General features: G+C 38.5%; 1 protein-coding gene across 1 annotated transcript in view; it reads right to left on the bottom strand.

Annotated features, from left to right (window-relative positions):
- SLC35F3 (solute carrier family 35 member F3) overlaps positions 1-26,997 on the bottom strand; it is a gene marked incomplete at both ends in the record, with an annotated part of 168,597 nt that extends 141,600 nt beyond the window's left edge. Inside the window, 2 exons of the mRNA XM_080616883.1 lie at positions 26,388-26,617; positions 26,945-26,997. Coding sequence (XP_080473009.1) covers positions 26,388-26,617; positions 26,945-26,997 — 283 coding nt within the window. The remainder of the gene's footprint in view (positions 1-26,387; positions 26,618-26,944) is intronic.
- Between the last annotated feature and the right edge of the window lie 463 nt (positions 26,998-27,460).

Below are 27,460 nucleotides of genomic sequence, written 5' to 3' on the forward strand. Positions count from 1 at the left end.
TAAACAATTTCTTTACACTATTTGCAAGTAGATGAATTCATCAGTTCTAAAACTTAATTACAGGAGTTCTACACAATAGTTTGGGTTGGCATCTGATAAATATTTAATTAAGCAATTATATTAAAGCTTGAAATTACATGTAAAGAATAGTACTGCTGGGAAAGCATAATGGTACCAACACTCCTATAGGGCAAAGAAGTAATTTAGAATCCAGCACTTGACATGCAGGTCAGACCTGGTTGCATTAATAGCACATATGTATTGAAACTCAAGATCAACAGCATCATCAGAGTTTCTGATATTTGAAGCCTGTAAGACAGAAGCAGGAAGACTGCAACAGAAGAGTGATTGTAATGCATAAGATCCACTAGGATCAAGAGGACAAGTACGTATGTGCTTTTCTGAAAACAGACAGATTTAGGTGCATACCTAACTGCTTCCACAAGAAAATTGCTCTATGAATATACCATTGCCTGCAGAAGAAAATAAAATAAAAAAAATCAAACAAAACCCCTATACAGTAAGCCTTAAGTTTTAGGACATTAAAGTCATTAAGACATTAATGACATTTTGTCATTCTATGACAAAAACATAAGAAGGAAGAACTAGGATTAGGAAAGCAATAGACAGGAACTTCCAGGTGAAAGTCTAAATGAAAGGTTTTTTTTTTTTTTGTTTCAGTAATTAAATAGATCACCTAAAAAGTCTGTTAGAATTAGATATGACCCTGTCTTTCCCTGTTAATTTAGAAGAGACATTACATCCCAGGTCCCCCCTGTGCCTTAATGAAAATGAAACCACTTATGCTTTATATAAGACGGAAACAGGAAGAGGCAGACTAACAAAGTGCTAGGAAAGATGCAAAATATATCAGCAGAGCAAAAATATTTAAAAAGGAAAAAGAACAAAACCAGTGTCAGATAAACATATACTCACAGTCAATTTATTGTAGAGACAAAGGGAACAAAAGGCAAAGAATTCAATGAGAAACTATGGAAGTTAATTTTTCTATTGATTTTTTTCTTTTCTTATCACATCAGATAATGTTACAATTTATCTTTGAGCAGTATGGAAAACTGAAGATGAGCCACGTGATTAAATATATTTAAACAATCACCAGAAATGTTGATATTTTTATCCAAACTCTACCACTCTTTTGAACCAAACTTTTCTCACTGCTCACAAAGCACTGCAGTGATGTGGCCAAATATGGTCATCTCTGAGTTCATGAAGGATATTTCTCTTTTGCATTAAATATAGCTCTAAATTCCTCACATTTTGCTGGACAACTGGTAAATAATAAGAGCATGAAATGATGAGAAAATAAAGCACAGTGGCTTCTGACAACAGATGGGATACTGTCTCACTGTAAACAAATTCTTGCAGTACTTCTGCAGATCCCTCAACCAAAACAGCGGTTGAATGATCTTCCTGACCATTCTTACAGAGAGCAAGAAAAAAACCAAAATCAAACCAGACAAACAAAAACCAAACAACAAAAAACAAAAAAACACAAAACCAAACCCCCCCAAAGAAAAAAAAACAAAACCAGAACACGCCCACACACACCCCCCAAATAAACCTAAACAAACAAACCAATAAAAGAAGAAGAAGAAGAAGGAGAAGATAATAGAAATCCTGAGCTGATTCCTTTTTTGAGAAGGAGAAGTTACAAAGCTAGGATGGTATACAAGCAAAAGCTGTTTTTCCTTGGACTTCACTGTTAACTCTCAAACCCTGTGATTTTCACCCTTGGAAGATCAGGCATGACTATGTATAAGGATCAGTAAATCAAGAGAAGGGAAATAACTTTAAGTCATTTGACTCCAGTTTAAACAGGACACAGAAGACTATGGTTTAAAAGATCAAGGCTGTCACAGAAGGTGACTCCAGAGGCTGACAGGGCAACCCACTTGCAGAATTCTCACTGCTAGCTCCAGGAGATGAGCAGTGCCCTGGTCTGGCAACCATTTTCTCCATCTCAAGAGCTGCACAGACAGGCAAAGTCTCCTTGACCATTGTTACTCCTAGCCCTCGTAGCAAAATCTACTTCTGCTTCCTCTCCCTTTTTGTGTTTTATTAACAAAAATGAAAACAGTAAGCTTGAATATTAATTAAATACTGTGAAAACAGGGAGCTGGGGAAGGTGGGGAAAGGATGGGCAGCTATATGGACAGAGCACTTCGCTGCTTCCTGGAGGCATCAAAGGATCTGGGTGAACGCTGTTCTGTTGTGCTCTGCCCACGGATGAGAATTTTGTCGTTCTATGACAAAAACATAGAATCATAGAATCATTTATGCTAGAGAGGACCTTTAAGATCATTAAGTCCAATTGTTAACCCGGCACTGCCAAATCCTCTGCTAAACCATGTCCCTAAGTGTTCCAGTGCCATGTGGGCTGCCTCTCAGTGTCAAGACATCAGTTCATGTCTGAGTGGAACAGAAGAAAAAGGAAATCGTGTGAGCAGACCACAGGCATGCAGAGGTGTTTCCATATAGCTATTCAGAGTGAGCTGCCTGGAGTTCATGCAGCCCACTGAGGAGGAGTGTGGGTGATTTCCAGGCAGACTTGCAGGGATTTGTTTGTTAAGGCACAGCTGGCATCTGTCCCAGTAAGGAAACCCACCATGATCAGTGCCATTTGAAAAGTACAGAAAACAGTGTGAGCAAGCACAAATGTGCCTGTTCTCCTCACACACTTTTCAGACAGCAGGTGCCTATGGACTTGACAAGTTAGAGGCTACACCAAGACTGACACCAGCAACACAGCCGTTCTCCCCAGGTGTCTTGTTCCTTTTCAACTTCAATATATCCTGGGTCAATGAGGTCCATAATCTTATAATAAGGGTGCAGAAAAGAAACAAACTAAAACCCCAATCAGTCTTTTCATGAATGCTTGAAAATTGCTGCATGATCATTTCATTGAGTATCGAATGAGTCTCTCTCTATGAGAAAGACCAGACTAAAACTTGTTTATAGGCTTATAACATTGCTCCATTTTTCTCATGTTGTATTATCTTATTCTGATTAGTGTTTCTTCAGATGAAAGCTGCATTATGGTTCTGATCATACATAGCTTTTCTTAAATCACTTAAAAAAACCCCAACAAAACAAAACAAAAAACCACCAGCAAGTTGTATAAGGATATAAAGTTATTTAAATATTATGTAGTTTACTCAGATTCTTAATTAGTAATAGAGTTGCTGCTTAATTTTATTGATGTTATGGTTTTATCATGCTTAGTTTGGATGAAAATAGCAGCTTGATGTAGGCATTGCAAAACCAGCATAAAATTTTGTTGTTACTTTTTATTAAACTATCCTAAATGGATTCTTTAGGGCAAAAAGCTGGTTTATGAATTTTAAAGTAGTTCATATTCCACAGAAATTAATTTATTGTAAGAGACTGAATTATGATAATGGTCTGTGTCATCACTGTCCCATTCACGAGTCTAGAGCTAGTGATCCTTTAAACAAACAAAATAATTAAAAAAACCCCCAAAATTACAAATTGCATCTTCATTCACAGACCAGAAACTTGTTTTTGTAATCTGATCTCCTGCTTCTGAGATCACCTGACTGATTTATTCAAATCAAGATAAAATGCTTTCCACTCCCCCATAAAAAAACCTACCAATACCAAAAGTGGGCTCAGCCATTCAAAAACAATGAAGTTCTAGTTAAACAGCCAGGGACCTCCACCTCTTTCATGATTGAGACTTCTTATAACTGCAGCAGCAAACAAAGCTGTTACACTGATATGTTCTAAAAACATACTTGGAATAATCAGAATACATTATAATGTATTTACTTAGGCATAATTAAAGTCCCATAAATTTTCATAATGAGACTTATACTTAAGAATTTTTTTCATAGCACTTTAAATAATGGAAGTTATTTCATTATCTATATATCTATATGTATATCTATATATATATAGTATTTATCTATAAAAAAAAAAAAAAATTGCTGCAGTTTACTCTGTCCATCATTTACAATTCTAAGATTCAGGCAAGAACACACTGTGCTGGAGTTGAGGAATGATTCAATTTTGTTTAAGAAAGTGAGATGATTCAATAAACTTCCAAAGACAGAAGCAAGACATGGAACACAGAGTCCCCTAAAAACAATGGGAAATCCCAGGACTGCTTCAGGCTTTTGCAAATCTTATCCTTGTTTTAAAAGGAGGAAAATGCAATGCACTGCTGCTAATCGAACAAGTCTTTTTACTTTGCCCAGACGATGGGAATCTTCCACTCTTAGCTGTTACATCAGAATGCTTCTGAATTACAGCACTATTTCATCACTGCACAGCTCTTTATAAATTGCCTCAGGAGCCATATTGTCACCCTAAAAAGAACAAAATCCTGGAACAAACAGTGAGAAATACGTTTCAACTAAATATTTAAGCCTGACACGGAACAAGAGAGACACCTTTCTCGCGGATGCCATCATATTAGAGAAGTATAAGCACCAAGAAAAGAGATTTTCCAAGAAGTTAATTCCTGGCACAGTGTGCTCCATTCCCCATGTAATGCATAAATTGAATTATGGGAAAAAATCATACAGGAGGGAGGCATCATCAGCAATAACCAGAGATGGAAAAGACTGTCACTCAAGCTGTTTACTTCCCTTGCTGGGCTGCTGCTGTTTCCTGCACATACCTGTTTGCAGGCCAACTTACCAGGTGTTCAGAAAAAACACTGTCAAGAATAGCACTGAATGTAGTTCCCTTTCTCTTGAACTTATATTCACGCAGAATACAAAGATGGCTTTATTTTGCTTATAAAAGGAATAAGACTCTTGTCTATCCTGTCACTAGTCACTTTATATCTCAAAGTCTGAACTGCGCAAGGCTTGACACTATTGATTTATGTTCCTGCACTTCACACTTCCACACGTCCTGGGAAAGAACACAGCTTTGTCAAAACTTCTTGGTAATTAACACGATACAATCTTTCTGAATGCACTGGCCACCTTGGAACCAGTGAAACAAAATGAAATAAAAAAATCAGTAAAAGAGCCAGGTTGCAGAGCAGTGTGCAAGTGAAAGATACAGACTGCTGCCTGCTTTGAAATCATTCAAGTCACAATGTGATCATCACATCTCCCCAGAGCTGGCATTTAAAAGTCCAAAACTACCCTGCAGGACAGATGAAAAGAGAACAGTATTCTTCTGCTAGTCATTACCTAATAAACTTCTGTGCAAATCCAAATACCCCATCTCATATTTATAGATGTTATAAACAGGAAAGTTCTCTCAATTACCTTTTTCTGTTAGAGAAAGAGAAACATTTACGCAAGTGCTACAGATGTCCTTTTTCCAGCAAAATCAGGAGAACCCAAATGCTTTCTTTGTCTGATTCTGTGAGCTAGTACCTATTAAATATTAAACTATGCATAGTCCATCCTTCTCAGCCATGTTACAACATATGCTATTTGGCTGGTTTGCAAGTGTGCACCCTCTCAATATCAAACAAGAACTACCCTGACTCTTGGCAGTACCATCAGCGGTCATAATTTATTAATATTTATCATGCAATCATAGAAGCATAACATGGTTTGGGTTGGAAGGCACCTTAAAGATCATCTAGTTCCAAACCCCTTGCCATAGGCAGGGACAACTCCTACTAAACCAGGTTGCTCAAAGCCCCATCCAACCTGGCATTGAACACTTCCAGGGATGGCACATCTGCAGTTTCTCTGGGCAACCTGTCCAAGTGTCTCAGTAACCTCATACTGAGTAATTTTTCCTAATATCTCATCTAAATCTCTCCTCTGCCAGTTTAAAGCCATTCCCCCTCATCCTGTCACTACACACCCTTGCAAAAAGTCCCCCTCCAGATTTCTAATAGGCCTTCTTTAGCTATTGGAGGAGTTATTACCCCCCCCAATTTATCTATTACCACAATTCATATTGTGGTAATGTTCAGAATCTAGCTATTATATGCAGTATTACATACAGTAAAAGCATTATTATTTAGAGCACTTTCCATCGATAGCATACTACTAAAAAGGATAAAAGGAGGGTATAACAAGAGGACAGACAGAAAGAGACTGGGGAGAAAACACAGTGGCAAAAATCACAATATATACCCAATTCCTGGCCCAGCTGGGAGTGATATTCAATACTTATTCCTGTTATCAGGTCATAGGGGTTTTTTATAGATGGCATAGAAGAGAAATTTTGAAAAAGTGCTTCCAGTATGTGAAAGAAACTAGCATGGGAGAAAGGGTTTAGGTATAACATGCTGCAAATACATCTGAAAACATAACAATAACAAGAGTTTAAGCTATACAATTCCATTTAAAAAGAAGATTCAACAATGCACAAATACATTTTAAACCAATGCAATTCTAAATTACCTTAATAAAACCTTGAGTAAGAGAAATACCAGAGAACTCCATTGATGCTAGAATAATTAGACCCTTCTTGTCCACATCACACAACTCTTCAACTCTTCCTGTACTGGAAAATTTATTGTGGAAAACGCTTTTACTTAGATTCCCTCATTTAATCTGCTTTAAGAAATCTTTATAACACATAAGAAACACACATCTGATCTGATAACATTCCTTGTAGTTTATGGTCAACTTATGTCTGTCTTTAATAGGTACTAAATGCCTACATATTAGAGTCAATAAGGTTGAGACTTTTTTCCATTTTTTTTAAATTTTACTGCTACACATTCAGTGGCGATGACTTATTTTTGATGGATTATTTTTCTGTCAATAAAATTAATTATATTAATATTAATGTGCAACTAAATGTATCTGCATATCTAAATGTATTATCACACTTTTGATTTCCTTTCACTGTATTAAAGTACTTTTTTACCATGACAAAGGAATTCCTGGCCAATGCGCAGTGGTAAAACTTGGGATAGGAAGGCATGACTGGGAATATGTCTCAGGATAAGCCAAAAGCCATTTTACTGCTGACTTTTTGGTGTGTTACAGAGTCCTCACAATGATTCAGATGATTAACATAACCTGAGTCATTCAAACCAGTACAGGTGCTCTAATGTTGGGGGAAAAAAGAGTTTCCAGTTAACATTAATAATGTTAAGTTCTTCATACTTTCTTCTTAATTGTTTTTGATCTTGTCTTTTTAAAAAGCATCTCAATTTTATTTGAATTAAATTCTTCAGTAAAGAATTTTGAACTACTAATATATTGTATATATAATATATATGACAATACTAATATATTACAGGCATCATAAAAACAAGTGTCCTTACCTTACTAACCACACTTGCTATTAGCATGTCATTTTGTATTGACACTTTTATCCCAATGAGTATCAACATGTGCATATGGCTTCATGTCAGTCTCAGTTAATAGTCTGCTAGAAGGTAGTTCTTATTTATTTCCTTTTTCAGTTGCTATAGTCTTGAAGCATATTGTAAGTCTGTTAAACTTGTTAAAACTGTCTAAACAATTTATTCAGCTCCTGTACTGAAAATATCAGTAAGACTGAAGTAAGACAATTCACTTTTGACTTCATCATCAGATATGGAAACTTTGTTTTTAAGCAGCTGACACATTTCACTTTTGCAAAACCCTAAAACACTGTGTGCTGTTGGTTAGGAACAATCCTGTAAGACAAGGCATTTCAAGCACACCTTCACAGGACTGAAAACCTAAATTCCATCAAAGTCAAACTTGTAAAAGGATGATACAAGGAGATAAAATAAGTACATTTTTTGCTTACACTTTACAGTCAAAGATCTATCTGAACTTTTCAACAGTTTAAGTATGTACCAGTTTGGTTTTTATGTAACAGAGATGAATACCCATGTAATTGGAATATACACTTTTGTACAGGCCTCCCACTTTCAGAAAAAGACAGACATTTTAATTTAATTTGAGACATAGACCAAGACCAAAATAAGTCTGTCTTCTGCTAATACTTTTGAAAATTAGGAGTCTCCATCTTCCTATATGGGAAAACTGTATGGGATGTCTAGTATCAGTATAGTTACTCTTTACATTTTCAAGATACAGAAATACTTTAGGTTAAATTCCTTAACCTGGATCACCTGCCTGTGTTCCTATTTCAGACAAGTTTGTTATATATAAGGCATAAAGGGGGATGACATCATGTTCTGATATTTATTCATTGATGCTTTAGTAGCTAAGCTTTGTTCACTGCTCAGCAAAACATTTCATTATCAGCTTGTTTTTGTCATCTAATCCTGTTCTACCTTCTCAGTTATGTGAGAATTCTGAAGTAAATCAATGACAATCTTATCAAGAAAATCCATTGATATTTGCATGGCCAAATATAATTATTCCATATCATTCATCTTAACTGGCACAGTATTTTTTATCTTGCAGTTTTAATACACATAGGCAAACCACTGAATTATTTTAAGGCTATATCTGAACCTATAAGACATCAGCTGCCAAGATATTCAAACCCAGAATTTAAATATGTTAACTCCAATTTTTGCCAGCAAACCCTTGGGCATCAGAAAAAAAAAAAAAAAAAAAACCAAAAAACCAAAAACCAAAAAAACCACCAAACAAACAAACAAACAAAAACACCAAAAAAAAAAAACCCCACATAAAACCAAACAACTTTTTAAAGAGGTTTTCCCATAACACCTTCTCAAAGTTAACTTTGCTTTCTCTTAAAGACTGAATAACAATTAGATGAACCACAACTCCTAGCAATCATGGCAATTCCTATCTTTCTATCCCCGAGGGACACCACTGCAAGGAGTGCTGTAAGTAGTAATAAGCTATGTCTTACTGTCAATAAGTTTAAATTAGCAAGAGTACCTGCTGAGAATAAGCATGTCTGATCTGGGCTTTGGAAAATGTACTAGTTGAAGTGGTGTCTTGAAGTTACAATATCCTGTCTGTGGAACCCAGATCTTACTGAATAAATAGTCATTTTAAAAACCTTAGACTTTCTCATTAGAAGTGTATTGTCACATTATTTCAAATTATACTTTCTTCCATCACCTGCTCAATATTATGCATCATGAATGTCACAAAAACTTCTTCAGTATTTTGAAATAATTTTGCATGCACATTCCCATTTCTGCATTAAAAAGATGTGCCTCTGAATTTTGTTGAGTACTGAAGCCAGTGATCTTAATACATTGTGGGTGCTTACAGACTTCTTAGAACAACAGCTAAAGATGAATAAGGTTTAGTCATGGGAAAGTAGCACAAATTTCTTTTCTTATGCCTTCCCTCTATTTTTCACTACATAGGTTTACCTTATTCTGCCCAGGTGAAAAGCATACTACATAGACTTCTATATCAAACTCCCTTTCTCATTTTTCCATTTCTCTGTGAACACCACTCAAGGAGTGTTATATGCAGTTTGAAATAACTGGTTGTCTAACTACATTATTCACTGCTGGAACTGTAGAAAGGACTGAATTAAGACTTCTGTAAAATGCCTTAGATGAACAAATCCATAGCTGTGATATAGACAATAAATTCAGTGCAAAACTGATGGGCTTTTTACAAGCGACTGAATTAAATTATTAGAAAAGGAGGGGGGAAATGAGCTGTAAGAACAATCAGTCAATGTAAAGAAACCATCCAAACATGTCAGCGAAGATCATTACATAATGTTCTCTCAGGGTACTTGTTACAAGAAAACCTAACTGTTCAGTTTTCTCAAAGGTAACACTTAAATCCCAACAATGTCAGCTAACATTGCACACACATGCATTTGGTTCACATGTGTAGAAATTGTGTTTATATTAAAAGCAATGAAGAAGCACACAGCAGTGTAACATCAGCATTATAATCTTGATTGGTATATGTATGATTCTGCATGCATATAGGCTCAGTCACTAAGCAAAGGAAAGAGAGAGGACTGTGGATTCCAGTGTTACCTTGTCAAGAAGAGTTTATCTGGAAAGGAGGGGGGAGAAAAAAGGGTACCTTTCTCAGCCAAATTCACAGGATGTAGCACATCTGAAGATGGCACAGACCGCATCAATACATTATTCCATCCTCACAATTCCTGTGATCCTGGACTGATACAGGAATAGACAAGTCTAAACAGTATCAGTAGAAAATAACATGCAGGGACTTCCTGCTTGCACAAAGATCACTCAGTTGTATCTCATTTTCCTGCCCACAAAATCTACGTTCTGTGGAACAGCTGTCTCTTCTCTGTCCCTTATCAGGAATATCTGAGTTTACTGGCCAAAGTATCTTCAAGTCAGGGAAATACTCGAACACCAATTTAACGTCCATTACTGTTAAGGGAGCAAAAAGCATAACCAAGATCTGGCTACTATTTTCATTTATTGTAGATGCTTAGGATACAGTACAGAGAGAAGGAGAGAAGGAAATATTTAATTAGAAGGACTTCTTGCCATTCTTTTTAGCATTTGTATAGTTATAGGCAAAGGTAATTTCTGACTGATACTAGGCTGTCTGGGTTTTTTGGTTTGGTTATTTCAGATAAAGTTGCTTTCTCCTCTCTGCTTATTCACGAAACAATACAACAATTACAACGTAGCCCACCTAGCACTCACCTCTTAAACAAAACATGTTGGGAGTACAGTCACTTAATGCATTAATGTTTGAGTTCAGAATCTATTTAAATAAGTGTATGAGAAATGTATGAAGATACCATAAACTCTGACACTTCTTAGATTTTCAGCAGAAGAGAAATCTAGTTTTCTTCCTAGTTCTAGACCTTCAGATCTGTTTGAAGGTTTCATGACCTCTCCTATGCCTTTGCTATTCTTCAGTGTCTGTCCTATGTTACTTTTTTCCTTATAAGTTTTCACTGAGCTCGCATCAGATGCGAATTCGGCTGCCTGAAATCCAGTGCTCCATAGGGCATTCTCACCCATGTAATCTTGCACTTCCAGAGCAACCTCGTTTACTTCGTGGTTTATTTTGCTTTGTATTTTTTATTTACTAAATTGATTCAGAATGTTTTCCTTACATTTATATATTTTGTCTCTGTTGTTCTGTTACTGCCAAAATATATTTTGTTAATTGCCCTGTCATACATGCACATGGATACTTCAGCACATCACAGCTATCAAAACAGTAACTCAAGTGAGTTATGTGTTACTTGCTTTGTGAACTGACAATTTCATATTTTACAGGCAGAAGCACTGAGGGAAGGCCCAAGAAGCTTGCCCAGGCTCTTCAGAAAAAGCTGGCTTAAAGGAGCAGAGACCTTCAATGTAACATTTCATTCTTAGAGTTGACTGACTGCACACAGAGATGGAAATACATTCCTCTGCAGGACCGATACTACTTTATCTTCATAATATTTGTATTGGTGCCCAGGAGTTGTACAGATCCTGTCATAAAGCATGAAACCAAACCTGACTTACAGATTTGGGTGAAAGAATGACCTACAAGCTACAGAACAAATATGGTGCCAAATCAAGCAACAAAGTCCCTCTCAGAGAACAATGACATGCAGGTAATCTCAGATACCAGGCTACACCTTAGAAACTCCACTAACAAGAAAATTAAGACTGAGGCAGTAGGATGAATCCAAGGTGCAGCCTTTACATTTGAGCATCTAATTCTCACTGAACTTAGACTCACCAAAACTTTTGGGGATCTGAGTCTTCTACCCAGCCATACAGAACTTGAAAATTAGTCTAGGTAATTGAAGCTTAATTACTTCTAGCTTTCCAGACTACTGCTGGCTGATACTTATTACCTGGAACACTGATAAAACTGGTGTGCTTGATCTAAGAATAAAAACCGGTACTCCTCCTTTTCTTGCCTTTGCCAATTTCCCCTCCTTGCCAGAGTCTACAAAAGGAAGGCCATTAGATGGCTACCTCAGCCACACTGCAGTGCAATTCAATTAGGAAGACTGGTTATTTGCTTACAGTTGTATATGATGATCAGCTAACATATCCACAGAGGGCTTTCAACTGCACATCACATCAATGAAGTGATTTGACGTTAGGAAGGAAAAAGAAAAATGAAAGTTGTATAGAGTATTTTGTCATGATGTTCATGGGACATAATTTGCATTACAGAACCCATCACAGAACCACACACAGAACCATACAGACAAAAAGGGCAGTTGTTGGAGAACAGAAAGCAGCAGTTACAACTTCACACATAACTACTTCCCAGTAGTTAAAATTAATTTTTCTCCCTCTCCTTCCATTCTTCTTGCTCAAATCACAGATAATCACTTGCAAATAACGTGTAGTTAATAGTGGTTCCTTAAAGATGACAGTTCCTTAGGTAAAGATTATACAGAACACACAGAGACTTGTGTTCTGTGTAAGAGACTATAAGTAAGTCTCTTACAGTCTATAAATCTATGTAAGACTTGTGCATGACAAAATTTTTCCTGTTTCCCAGAACTTGACCGAGAGTTAAAATTGGCACAAAAAAATGTGGTAACTAAAGTTTCTTGTCACATGCTGCATTTGGGATCCAGGACAGATAGATACTTGAAACTGTTAACGCTGTTTCCCCAAAACTCTACAGCTGATAGCTGTCTTCACTCTTCTCTCCAGGCTATTTATTTTAAGCTGGATTCTACCAGCTTGTGCTGCTGAAGTACTACTTATCTCCACTGAAATCAGCAGAGAACCAACTTAAATAAAATTAATGGTGTACTCGGTTTGAAGAGGGTTTTATGTTTAAGGAAATTGTGCTTCTTGCAAACAAGATTATCAAAGACAATTTCACAACATGGTGTTATAATATTTAATTGGTCATTCAGAAATACTACCAGGAGAAATAAATTTTCTCAAATAAATCAAACATCCATCAAAACGCTAATGTATACAGTTTTTAATTTACATTAAATAAACTTCAAAAAAACCCTGCCAGAAGGATGTTTCCTTATAGATGGACCATTGTGTTAAAGTTAATTGCTCAAGACATGTGAATTACTTTGGATTATATTACATTCTGGAAAAACTACAAGATCAGATTGATGAAAAGAATTAAAACAGAGATCAATGGTTATGTTGGAAAGGATAAAATTATCAAGAGAACTGAAGTATTTTGGCACTGAATAGAATTATTTCTGATTACACAGAAAAATTATTTGGTTTATTCACACACAGATTGACTTATAATGTATCTATAAAAGCACTGATGAAATCTTCTAGATTGCTATAATTTGCATAGACAAAAGTTATATTTTATGTTGTGAAGAATATTAAATTAGTATTTTTGAAAAAACTTGCACAGTCAGTAGAAACCAGCTATTTGGGGCAATCCTAATAATTAACATCCTAAAAGTTAATATATAAAAATGAATAATTTTAGTCACAGAGCCACTGCACGGTTTAAGTTACTCATATATAATCCTGCAGGCTTGAAACTTGTGTATCAAATAGCTGCAGAAATATTTCCATGGAACTATAGCTCCCTCGCCATTTAACTCAATAAAAACCATTGAAGACCTATCTTACAATTATAAACAGATGCATGACTCTTTACTTACAGCCATGGGCATTTTCAATTATTATTTTGGTTATTATACAGGTCCTTACTAATTTAATGTTCTAATATTAACATTATAAAAATTATGAGAGATGAAGAGTAGAATAGAATAGTTTCAATTGGAAAGGACCTACAATAATTACCTAGTCCAACCGCCTGACCACTTCAGGGTTGACCAAAAGTTAAAGCACATGATTAAAGGCATTGTAAAAATGACTCTTTAATACCAATAAGCTTGAAGAATTACCTTACAGAAATTACTGCAAGGATTAAACTTCATTTGTTAGCTAGTCCCAAAAGCTTATAAATGCAAAACTATTTGAGAAATACTATTTAAAGTAGGGAATGGTTGAGAATTGCTCTATTTTTAACCCTAAAAAAAAATAAATCTAATGAAACCATCCTTAGGAGATGACAGAATAATTCAGCCTTTTAGAAACATCAACAGCAACAAAAAAGCAAGAAAGATCAGGTACTGCAAGGCTGGTTATTGTCAGAGAAATTTTCCAGCTTCAACACTGAACCCAGATTTATATGATTAATTTTCTTTTAATAAAATTAGCTGTTGTTACACAAAGCAGATTACAGTGCAACTGGTTTAACCTTGTACTAGCTGACAGCTATGTATCTCAAGTGAAAGAAGCCTTTCTGCAACGTGTTGATGTTTTTGTACCTTCCAATTATCCTTCAATGCACAGAAATCCAGCTAGAGCAGTTAATATCCCAAATATTAACTAATATTTAATCTCTTTATCTACTCCAGAACAATTCCTATGACTCTGGCTAAGGTTCTATAAGCCTCCTTCCAAAAATGTGTTTTGAGATCCAAATTGCCTCAACGTCTGAGATTGTTCTACCTCCTCCTGTTTTGAACTGCTCCAGAAAGAAAGGCAGTTTTATTGCTCTCATGCTGTCCTCACCTAGCATAAATAAGCATGATCCTTTTCTTATAAATAATTGGAAGATCACAAATGCCTACTGTCTAATTGCTTTCTGCATGGAAACAAAGCGAAGTAAACAAAGGAATTCACTAGACATTTACAAGGGGAATGCTCTTAGCTAGAAGTGAATTTACTATACATCTTTACATCAGCAGATAGCTACAACAGGTATGCTCTCAGCTGGACGCTGGGACCAGATCCAGTCTGCAATTTGCATTTGAAAAGTGCAGAAAGCATTAGAACAGAAAAAGAGATGCCGGCCTTGTTATAGCATGTTGTGTTTGTAAAAAATACTTCAGTTAGTTTACTCCTGGTAGTCTCTGGAGGTTTATGAGTGTCCAAGCCTGCCAAACTGCACAGCTTTCATAGACCTATTACAAACACAGACCAGAACCATCACTTGCCTTCAGGACCACCGTATTCCTTCACACCGTTAACTGCTGGTTTTAGTTGGGAAAAATTCCTCTTCACTTCTATCAGAGTTTTACCAACATTAAGACTGAATGATTCCTGACTTTGAAAATAAAAAGTTAAGAGTTTGATGCACGAATCCAATCAGCCAGTTTCATTAGACGGATTTAAAACTTTACCTGGGGGTTTCTCCAAGCTGCATCCCGTACATCACTCATACGGCTTTGTGGTGGGATAATTTGACAATAATAAAAAAAAAAACTAAGTTGCATGTACAACACTTATCTTTAGCATTTCAAATTTCTTGAGGAACCCCATGATTTCATCCCACTGCACACCATCCTTTGTCTACGTTTGCAAAGGGTCTGGTTTTTTATGTTCTTATTCCTCAGCTGACTGAATGAGGGCTGTCAAACCCTAACTAGCTTCCAAGTTATACAAATGGTGAACTAGAATGTCTTTCTGTTATTGTTTTAAAAGGCTCCTGCCTCAGACCCATTCAGTGTCCCCCATACTAGTTTAGGTGCATTCTTCGTCCTCACATGAAGTAAAAAGACATGAACAATGGTTTGGCATATAACAAAAATTAGGGACTTTGTGCTTAAAGAAATGCAATTTCCTGTTGGCAACTGAGGACCTTCACCTCCTATCCCAGTGCTTCTATTAGCATGCCCTGTTAGAGGTCTCAATCCTTATCTCCTAACCTAAAACTGCAAATGAATGTACATATGTTCTTTCTCCTTTCAGCACTTGGGCTCTGACTGGTCAGTTTTCTAGGCAATGGGAAGAAAGAGTGGTCTCTTCTCAATTGCTGTAGATGCTTTCTACCCATGTTGGGACAAACTATTACATACTAATTAAATACCAAGTTCAAGATGAAAGAAAATTAAAAACTGCACATCTATTAAAAGAAATAATTCTTCTGTAATTTAAATGGAGCTCCTCAATAGTGCTCAGGAACGTATAATAAAGACCATTTATGGGTAGGTGTAATTGGATGCAGTTGCCTTAGGAACAGATGTTCAGCATATAAAGCAGGAAGCCTGTTTAAAAGGCAAACTCAAAGATTTAAGCCCGGTGGGTGAAACCTGGCTTGACTGAAGTTACTGACAAAAGTGCCACAGGCTTGGTTGGAGTCAGGGGTTCATTCCAACACCTCTTCTAATTCTCTCCTGTTTGCAACATTATTATGACTGCTGAGCTGAATAATACATTACTTTGAGCAAGAAGTGCTCTACTGGAGATGCATTTCCCAGCTTCCTCTGCTCAATAAATTCATCAAGAAATGAAAAGTACTTAGGGAGTCATAAGAGAGTCTAGGCTTACACTCTAGAGATTCTGGTATCATTCCCACTTCCAATGTATTTTTATTATGTAGAAGAGATACAGTGCTTTTAGAGAAGTGTTATTGTAGGAAGTAAAAGAATCTGACATGCAGAAAGAAAACACTGTCTGGTATATGAGTGTCATTTTAAAGTAATATGAATAGCAAAGATACCTATAAAGATGAGAGGCAAAAATCTTTTCTTTTTCTGAGTTTTCTAGAAATACAGAATGATTAATATTGTTTGGCAGAATGATTTCCAGTGAGATTCGACTTCTATTATGCACATGCCAGAAATAAAAGTTCCAAAGTATGGCTCCCAATACAAGATTCAAGACATTTGTTTTGTCCATACATTTCTCTACAAAGAATATACCTGTTACGCTTCTATGATTTACTGCCCATCTTTGTTTCCATTTGGAGGAATATAGAACACAAAACCACTCAACCTGTATGAAGTCAAAACACATATACCTCTTGAAGTAATTATTTGCAAAAGGCACAGAATTTCCTACAGATACTGAACTACACATTACTAAGGTGTAAAGTTTGAAATAACAAAAGGTACTACATTTTCTTTTTGTATTTGAAACAAGAAAAACAAATAAAGGAGTTGTTTATTAAATAAGTTGTTTATTAAATAATATTTCCCAAAGACTGAGAAATAATTTTATGAGCAGGAACCAGAGGTCACATTCTACAGTGCACTGTCTTACAAGCCAACTGTGGGAATGCAGTGATTTAAGATGAGATTTAAGATGTCTTTGTGCACTCTTCATGTATTCTCCCAGGGCAACTTGACAAGCTGGAGAAACCATCCAGGAGTCAGATAGTCTCCTGAAATCCACGAAGCAATGCATACAGCAGCTCTATTCCAACATTTTAATCCTGTTTTTCATTCCAACTCATGTATTTTCCCAGACTGAAAAAGAGAATCTTTGGAAAAATTGCTATAAACCCTACATACTGGGAGAAGGTTCAGGTGGCCGGATGCAGGAGTCCCACAATATATTTACAATACTAATTAAGTGCGGGCTTATGTTCATTCTCAAGACCCACCTTCACTCCCATGACTATACAGACACCTTAAACTGTTTCTAAACTCCTGATTTCACCATAATTCACCTTGTCTGGGCATAATCTCTGCCTTGAATGAAACCTGAGTTCCTAAATTACAATATATGTCAATTTGCAATGCATGTAAGAAATAGCTGAAATAGAAGTCCTTAAAAACAGAGGTCTGTAGTCCCCACACATGTATAAGCATCAGGAAGCCAAATCTGTAGGAAAAAAAAAAAAAAGCCTTTTCTGTCCTTTTCTCACTCCTCTTGCTCAACTTGAAAGTGATCCAAACTCCTAACTTTGATTACAGACATTTTTCCATGGCTGTACTGACTTTCAGGGTTTTATTTGTTGCCTGCCTTTTTCTATGTTTATGTTGTTTTGTAACTTCTTCTCTTTAACTAGCATTTGAAAATCAAGCCTAAACATATTTTTAATTTATAAATGCCTTGTTTCTGAAAGGAAGAAAGATCCACAACTGAGAGGCTAGCAGGCTAGTGGTACACTGTAAAACTAAATGCTATACAGCAAAAAATAATTTCAGCAAAAATACAAGGAACAATATATTTTCTATTATTAATTTCTGTTCCATGAAAAGTGCTACCCAAACCCATAAGCAGTAGCTAATGTCTAAACTGGAAAATTAAACAAGATTTCCGTAAGAATATTACCATTTTAGTTTGCTGTCCTGGATTCAGCAGTAGCAGTAATTTTCTCTCCTTCTTAGTAGCTGGTGCAGTGCTGTGGTTTTGACTTTCAGCCTGGGAACAGCGCTGCGACACCGATGTTTTCAGTTGCTGCTCAGTACTGTTTAGTCTGACCAAGGACTTGTGAGTCTCATGCTCTGCCAGGGAGGAGGGGAAGCCAGAAGGAAGCAGAGACAGGACACCTGACCCAAACTAGCCAAAGAGGTATTCCATACCACAGCACATCATGCTCACTATGTAAACTGGGGGCAGTTACCCAGAAGGGTTAGATCACTGCTCAGGTCGGGCTGAGTATTGGTCAGCGGGTGGTGACCAGTTGTATTCTCTTCCCTTGTTATTTCCCTTATCATTATTATTATTGGTGGTAGCAGTAGTGATTTGTGTTATACCTTAGTTACTGGATTGTTCTTATCTCAACCCGTGGGAGTTACATTCTTCTGATTCTCCTCCCCATCCCTCTGGGAGCAGGGGGGAGAAAAGGGGGGGGGGAGTGAGCAAGCTGAGGGATAGAAAAAGGGGAAATGGTTTTAAACTGACAGAGAGGAAATTTAGATATTAGGAAAAGTTCTTTACTGTGAAGGTGGTGAGGCGCTGGCACATGCTGTCAAAAAAAGTTGTGGATGCCCCATCCCTGGAGTGTGCAAGGCCAGGCTGGACGAGGCTTTGAGCAACCTGGTCTAGTGGAAGGTGTCCCACCCCATGGCTTGGGAGTTTGAACTAGGTGATCTTTAAGGTCCCTTCCAACCCTAACCATTTTATGATTCTATGTCTAGCTATTCCTTAGGTAGAAACCATGATTTGCAGATAAATTTCTTTCTCCAAACATAAATGCTGGTTGTATTACTGTTTTAAGAGTAGTCATAATTCACTCGCAATACTGGAAAGCCTGTGGCTTCGGCTTCTATAAGAAAGAAAGCAGCAGAACTACAACCTCAGTTGCTCCAGAGAAGGACATTTTGGCAAAGGGATAAAGTTGCCTGTATGTAACTTTTCCAGCCCTCTCTTTATCTAGGTGCTTATCTGACCTCAAGCAGACGGCATCAATTATCTGCAGCTTCTGATTTGCACCAGGAAAATGAGACACAAACACCTTATTACATTACAGAGAAATTAGGGAACAAAACCTCACTTCGAAGATAGCCCTGACATGAATCAGAACCTGGTAAAATTAACTATTAGGTAAATGAGCCTTGCTAGTGATGCACTAAGCAATTTCAAGAGGGACAAACATCTGGGAGCATGAGTCTTTGTCCTTTTGTGGCTCTGTGTTTCAGTAACACTACAGTTACACAACAGCATCTGATATTATGGTAGACCAGCACTGACTTTACAGTCAGATTCCAATGCCATTATCTTATGCAACTAATTGCGCTTATTAAACAAACCATTTATTTAAGTTGCAAATATACACCACACAGTACACTCCGGAAGTATTACAGAAATTTACCCTGATGAAGGGCCTCCAATAAAGATAGTTCTAAAAATAAGCATTTATTCATAATTCTTGATAGTCTCCAAGCTTGTTTCCTCATTATTCCGTATCAATACAGAGTAATTTGTGGGTTTAGCCACAATCCATTCTTATGGATTCAATTCATTGATTAGTGAGCACATTCACATTTCTATTTAAAAAAAAACCAATACAGTTCACCAGTGAAAGGAGTCTCAAACGCTACATAACACTCTCCTTCAAAACTGTTAACATGGGCCCTGACTTTATAAGGTCATACAACTAACTTTAATAGTAGGTTTTCACAATGGAGACTTCGGTGGTATATTCTCCCAAAACAAAAACTTTCAATGATAAAGTTTGTGAAGGGTATAAAATGAATGCTGGAATCCAACAAACCCTAATTGCTGTCCCATGGACTGTTTTGCATAAATGGTGTACAGCAGATTAAATCTGCACTGAAAAAAAGAAAGTTGAAAGCAACCAATTAATTTGTTTAAACAGGAAACAAACAAAAAAAAGAGGGACTATTTCTAGGTGGTTATTTTTAGTTTCTTCACTTTGAAAACTAGACACAAACTATAAAATACTTCACCAGCTGCCTAGTTAAAAGTGGTGGTTACTTAACCCTACACAGTTAATTTATTGAGTAAACAAGTTACTAAATGTTCACTAAACATCATTTACTAAATATTTACCAAACAATTCAAAATGTTTAGCAAACCAGTTTAAATTACAATTTGCTTGGCTTCCCAGCAAGCAATTTAAAACTTAAAATTCGTGATTAATGAAGCTCTGTATTGTAACAGGAACCAGGTTGCTGCTTAGCATTGTCCAAAAAATACTTTTCTTTCCACATGCCAAAAGCCAAAGAACTCTCATGTCTCTTCTCCATTGGAATTCTCTTGAAAAAGAAACTTCTGAAAGGCTGGCTGTATATCAATTTCTCTATTTCTTTAAATATTCATAAGGTACCCTTGCAGCTGACTAGTATTCCAAACCTGTACTCCTCTGCACTGCATCCATGTATGCAGATGCATTGCATCCATGGCCAGATTGTGCTACTCCATACTCATTCTCAGTTGCAAGACCAGTCAGAGTTCAAGCCCACAGAGGCCAGTTGGTTCCCTTTCCAATGAGAAACATCTCCTGTAATATTCTGGGACATCCACTGCAGGTTTATGGTTAGGTCTCTGAAACCTTTTAAGAGACTGTTTCTGGGGACAGTTCTTCTGTCACAATGAGTATGTGGGGAAATGGCTTTACAAGTTTTTGTGTGAGTTGTCCTGTGGATGTAAATCAGTAGCGTCCCTGGTTTGTGTACAACCACATGTAAGTTTACATTGCAGGAGACAATTATAGCTGATGTGTGAAACAATAATGCTACAGAACTTTCAATTCTGCTATGCAGTTCATTGTCATTGCTTTATTTCATCTGCAGGAGTTACCATGTTTTCTTAGCTTTTCTTGCTAGCATAACACTTAGTTACGTTAGTATGGCCAACGAAGGGCATGAAAAAAAACTTGATCAGGCCTATTAATCAGGCATATATTTTCACTTGTCTTCTAAGTTTTGGGGAGGAGAGGGCAAGAATGGAGGTTGACCTGTAAATTGACAATGGGTAGCTATCCGAATTTCTCTCTCAGAATAAGACATCTAGAGGTTACTCCATGTGTTCACCTGAAAAGCAAGATTCTCACTTTGCAAGAGGATCATTTGACCACAGGAGCAGCAACATGAACACCACCAAGTCTTGCATTAGTTGTAACAGCATTACATTCAGTATTTATGTACTGGAAAGCAAGTAATCAGTTTTAAATTAATTGCTTACAGCTGGCCTGAAAATGGCTTTCCTGGGGAAACAAATACTCTTCAATTTCTGGCTTTGAACTTCTGAAGATTCCCATATATCACCTCAAAAAAATAAGTTAAATTCTTGCTCGGATGCAAATATGCAAATTTGCACCAATTTCAAGCATTAATAATTTTACCCTGATTCATATCCCCACTGGATTTGCTTTTTGTCAGTGTGAAAGTTACAGCATTCAATGGCATATTAAAAGCAGATCACAAGAAGGAACATCAAGAAACACTTGTCTTTAGCTGTATAACTGACGCTCCGACATTTACAAGGGTACAATGCGCATACTTTTAATTAGCTAAAACCAACACTGAATTACTACCTTGAAAGGCTATCAAAGTTCAGTCACTGGGGCATTTTCATACTCAGACAATTATGCTTTCTGAGCAATGCCCAGGGTATTTGTAAGCCACTGTGTTCCAATATATTATTTGTATTGGTGACGGCACTTAAATTCCATGTCCAGGTCAAGACCTACTAGCAACATGCTGGATAAGTACTACATAGAAATTCTGGACCTTACAACTGTTGGGTTTATTTTATTACAGTTGAAATAACTATGAAGAAACATTAAAAATAGGAAGCTAACATTTAAAGTAGCAGGGAGGAGAAAAGGCAGTGAACTTCAGTTACTGGACACCATCTTTCCCTTTCACCTGACCAACAGTATGCCAACTTCAAAGTCATCACTGGAACAACCTGGAATTATTCACAAGGTCAAAGTCTCATAGAAATGCATGTTCATAAGCCATATGCCACAGACTGTGATCAATTCCTATGAAATAGAACTGAGAGGATTTAAAATCACTTTTTCTGCAGGTAGAGTAACATCTGTAAGCGCACAAAGAAAGTAAGTGAATAAAAGTGGGAGGCCAGGTGGTCTCTTGGGCATCTGAAAGGAGGGAGGGACCATGCAATCCTGATTTATCCGTAACAAGACTGTATTTAGGAACACATGCTACAGGTATTTCAAAGTCCCTGTTTAGAAGAGAAATCCTATTCTAAAAAAAAAAGAGTCGAAGCAGGTGATCTGTAGGAAGAGGCAAAGATTGTAAAAAAGAGATAGTTGGCTCAAGCCCACATGAATGTCTGTAAAATACTAATCACATAATGACAGACTGTGATATTGAATCACCACAAAATAGACCTAGTTAATGTAGAGAAAAATGCATGTTTTGCAAAGGTGTTAGCTGTGCACATTTCATGTGGAAACAGGGGCCTTACCACTTGCTACAATAATTAAAATAGACAAGTCTTCCATACTGATCAGCAAGACAATTCAAGAGTTTAGTGACACCTGTACTTCTGAAGTACAGTAAAGCTCCTAGGGACTACACTTCTAAAAATATTTAGAAATCTAAGTCCTTCTGATAATGGCATGAAATGGAAACTTAAAATATGTCTGTTCACCTCCAAACTTGTCTCTGCTATTAAACTGAAGTCACAAGCTTTTAGAGGCAGAAATCATGATAATTTACTTAACTTTCGTGGAAGAGAACAGCACTGCTAATACAGCTTTAATAATGGTTTCATTTCCATGCGAAAATAAAGGCTGCCACTGAGATCTACAGATTTTGTGGGGTTTCATGTTTGGTTTTTTTTGTTGTTGTTTATTTTTGTTTCGTTTTTTTAATTAAGTTAATTCCGATGTGTTAATTAAAAAATTTTAAAAGTCAATACCTCTTGTTGATAACTAGGATTTCACAAATTTTAAGCTCTGTTGTTAATGTAGCTGCATTAGAGTATGACTCTACAATCTGACTCCATCTTACATGTGTTTCTTCTCCTCTGCCTTTGCATTTCAGAAATCAAATCAGATGCTGCAGAATAGTCCCCATGGGACAAATACAAATATTGGATTCAGACTGGAGAGCAGTTATTCACATAATTAGTTACCCTGAAAATCAATAGTTAGAATTTCAGAAAAATAAGAACTGCCAGATTGGATCAGGTTAAACACAATCCTGTCACTCTTTCTAAAGGCAGGCAGATGCTACAGAGGGAAGCACAACAAACCCCCAAGAAGCAGCCCCCTCCCAGCCTAATTCTGAATAACAAAGTTTTGAATTCTGAATAATTTTCTGAATAATTCTGAATATTATCTCCAATATGTTCCAAATGTATCACAGTCACTGCTATCAAATACAAGCCCTTGAATTCCCAATCTCAAGAACAAATTGAGTGTTTTCTTAAAAACTGTTTCTTTGTCCATCAGTTGTTAATTGATGGCTTTTCACCTTCACTGACTGTCCACCTGTTTTTCCCTTATGACACATTAAGAAGGAAAACTATCTGCCTGAGCAATATGTGCCAGTACCTTCCATACTTCTGTTTCTACTTCTTTAAGGTAAACAACCAAACTCTTGAGATTCTTTATAGAATATCTGTACCCTTTCTTCTTACTCATCTCAGAGCCTTGTGTAATCTTTTCTGAGAGACAACCAGTATTACACATTATTTCACTAGGCTGTACCACTAAATTCTCTGAAGGCATCATAACACAGGCAGTATGTTACATTATTCCAGTTCCTAAAATCTAGTTTGCAAGTGCAGTCAAACAGCAGAGGTCTTCCCTGAGCTGTGTACAGTCACAAACTATTCCCTCTGAGCAGCCGATGTGATAATGTGAAATTCTGCAGGTAATTTTAGCATCTTCAGGAAGCATGAGGCTTTTATTTGTAATAATTGAATGTAATCTGTTGACATCTGGCCTATTCACCTTGCTGGGTCGAGTCTCTCTTGAGTAATGATGAGTCCTACCTCATTCTGTCCAATTCATATCAATTTATGTCTTCAGCAGATTTTCACTTCTTCCTCCTCTCTTTCCATCTAATTTATAAGTATATTAAGCACTGGACTTGGTATATAACCTTGAGGTATCCCAGTATGTTTTAAATACTCAAGTTTTTAGCACAGCAAAACTAGTCCCCAAGCAAGTTTCGAGGTCATGGCATGGGGTCAACACTATCTCAGATTGTCTCTGGTAGTTTTCATCATGGAGTTTTGTTAAAAAAAACTTCAAAAAATGTCCTGAACATCTCAAACAATTTTATACATACATAGATAGATACACACACACACACACATATATACAGTCTACAGAAAGTATGAGAGAAATACACTTCCATGAGAAAAAAAACCCACAACAACCAGATCTTGCCCTACAGGTGATTTAGTTACAATAAAAAGAATGTCACTGAGAGAGACCAACTCTAGATCAGACTAGACTGCAGACTTATTTTCCAGAAAGCATGTCCACCGTTAATGCGTACCCTAATTGCACTCATAGTGCCAACAGCACCGAAATGTCTACAGGCATACACAATAAGACAACAAGAAGTACCCAGGGTGCAATCTGAACTTAATTAAAAATTGTTTGTTCACAGTTCTTGAGACAATTTCTAACTGGGAAGTCACACAGGAAGTCCATACCCCAAAACTGGGCTTAAGCCCAGCTTAAAGGAGTATTCAAAGATGTTTCAAAGTAGCTGTCACAGACTTGACTTTCCCACTTTTCGATTATCTACCCCATTTACATGCATTCAGTCTGCTATTCAGCTGATGCAGATCAACACAGCTCTGCTTAAACCATGCCTTATTATCACAGCTAGAGAGATGGGTCTTTTCTTCAGTGTGTTCTTCTGCATCCCTAGCAAGTCAGATTTTAAATTGGCAATAACTTCACATAACCTATTATTCTTAGACACACATTTATGAAACTCAGACACTTTGTCTATTTATCCCCCACCATTACAACTCAAGTATGTAATTTGGTTATTCAGAACGAGTTACGAGAGAAAAATGCAACTAGAATAGCAGGCTTAAGCTCGCAATTAACTTTTTCAGGCACAGTTATAAATTTCGACAAATAGGATATAATTGAGGAGCCAGCATGACCTTTATTATTTCAGAAAGCTCAGCCATAGCAGCTCAGTGAGACTTCAGCTGGGCTGTTAGTCACTCTGTCAGACAGAAGCACTAAAATCCAACTCAGTCTGGCATCAGCATATGAACTGATCCTGAAAAATGACCTGAATAAGCATTACTCTCAAGAATGGTCCCAATCCAGGCAATGGAATTGCTCTCAGAGAAATCCCATATTCCCTGTGAGTAAAGTAGCAAATAACAGATATTTCTGCCATAACTGCAAGCAAAAAAGAAAACAAAAAAAGGCTCTTAGAGAAGAAGTCTTAGAATATTTGTTAGTAAAGTCCTATTATCAGGCAACCAGGAGTGGCTCTTCTTCACAGAAAAACTGAACTAGTACTGTGTACCATGCTTTCTTGTATCATTTTCTTCCCTTATAAGCACACTGACAAACAGATAATCCAAGAGTATTTCAGAACGTTTACACTAAATACTTAGGAAAGAACAACATAAAAACAATCACTTTATCCGAGCCAGTCTTCCTTGCAAAGCAATTATTTCTGTTACAGCAAAATCCTTCTCACAGCAAACCCCCCTGTGATGCTGCAAACGACATTAAGACAACCAAAATATTTTAATGCTTCAGTTAATTGGTAAATTACACTTCTAACTTGTTAATTCATGCAGCTGCCATTGTGGCAATTAATGATGGGCAAGAAAGTGTTACACACAAATGCACTAGTTGATATATTACAGCTACTCAAGGTATCACTTCCTTTGTAAATCATGTGGAGGAATACAGCTCCACTGTCTCTCTTCATATTGATATCGTAGGAAGTTTCTTTCTCAAGTGCAAGCATAGGGAAGAAACAGTTCCACTTGACATAAGAAAAGGCATAATATTCAGATCAAGTGCTGTGAAAATCTGTCAGACCCCTAAAACGACAGAAAGATGCTCGGAACTCATTACCTGTGAAAACAGTATGTGCATGAATGCACTGGGGCTTTTACACAGCTGTCACAAACACTGTAATCAGAATCACTAAGTGTGTCTGCAACACTAAGACAAATATTTGACCTATTTTCTTAGCAGAATTTAGCTGTCGTGATTCTTTAGCACTCCACTCCTGTGAGCCAGCAACTGCATCACGGGCATAGAATTCTTCGCAGAGTGAGAGCACTCCCATGGGGCGAGTTGCTCCCAGGGGCAAAGCGATCAGCCCCTCCAACCCGCACTCATCAGCCGCCTCTGGGCTGGGTTGACACCCTGCAAAGCCCCGGTGCCCGTTCCGCTCCCCGCAGCCCCCCACGCCCGGCCGCGCCGCGGACTCACGTTTGTAGCTGGCGGCCCAGGGCTGGTAGCCGTAGTAGCCGGTGATGCGGAGGATCCGCTCCTCAATGGAGGTGAGTCCCACGGACGCGCTGGTGAGGTCTTCCACGGAGCGGGACCACTTCAAGTCCTCTTTGATGGCCTCGTCCACCACCAGGTACTTCAGCTGCCGCAGCTGGGGGCTGATGTCGGACAGCCGCCGAGGGCTGACATCGGGGGAGCGCCGCATGCCGCTGCGGGCCGGGAGAGGGGCGTCAGCGGGGGAGCGGGGAACAGCAGCTGCCAGCGCCGCCGCCCTGCCCCGGCCCGAGGCGAAGTTGGCGGCGGGACCTCCGCCGGCAGGTGAGCGGGACCGGCGGCGGCGGGACCTCCGCCGGCAGGTGAGCGGGACCGGCGGCGGCGGCACCGCAAACTTTCCTTGCCACTCTCCACCGGAGCGACCCCCAGGAGCGAGCGGGCGGGCGGCGCCGCCTGCTAAGGTGGGGTAAGGTGAGGTGGGGTGCGGTGGGGTGGGATGTCCCCGTCCCTCCCCGCCCGTCCGGCCCCGCAGCGGTACTCACAGGGTGGCGGTTTTGCCCCGCGCGGAGCCGTTGGGGAACTCCCGGATCCCCATGGGGAGCAGCAGCGATGGCTGGGGGGCGCCCAGACTTCACGGTGGGGCGAGCCGGCGGCGCTCACCGGCCGGAGAAGAGGTGGAAAGGAAGGAAGGAGAGAAGAGAGAGGGGAGGCGGCGGCCGCCGTGGCAGAAGGTGCCCGGGCTGGCTCTGGCTCCCAGTGGTAGAGGCGGACGGGAAGCCGGGCTACTGCCGCTGCCGCCTCCGAGGCGCTGCCGCCTGCGAAGCGCCAGCGGCGGGGGCCGGGCCGGGCGCGCTCCGCGCCCCCCACCCGCGCGTTGCCACCGGTCGCCAGTAGGAGGAGCCCCGCAGCCCTGTCCCCGCCAGCCGCCGGTAGCATTCGCCCCCTGGCGGGCACATGCGAGGCGGGGAGGGGGCAGCCTCACCTCCCCCGGCGGACGCACCCGCTCCCTGCTCGGGCGAGGAGTGACCCGTGCCCGCTCCCGTGCTGCCGGTGGGGAG

This window comes from Psittacula echo (assembly GCF_963264785.1).
Source record: "Psittacula echo genome assembly, chromosome: 4".
Taxonomy (NCBI): domain Eukaryota; kingdom Metazoa; phylum Chordata; class Aves; order Psittaciformes; family Psittacidae; genus Psittacula; species Psittacula echo.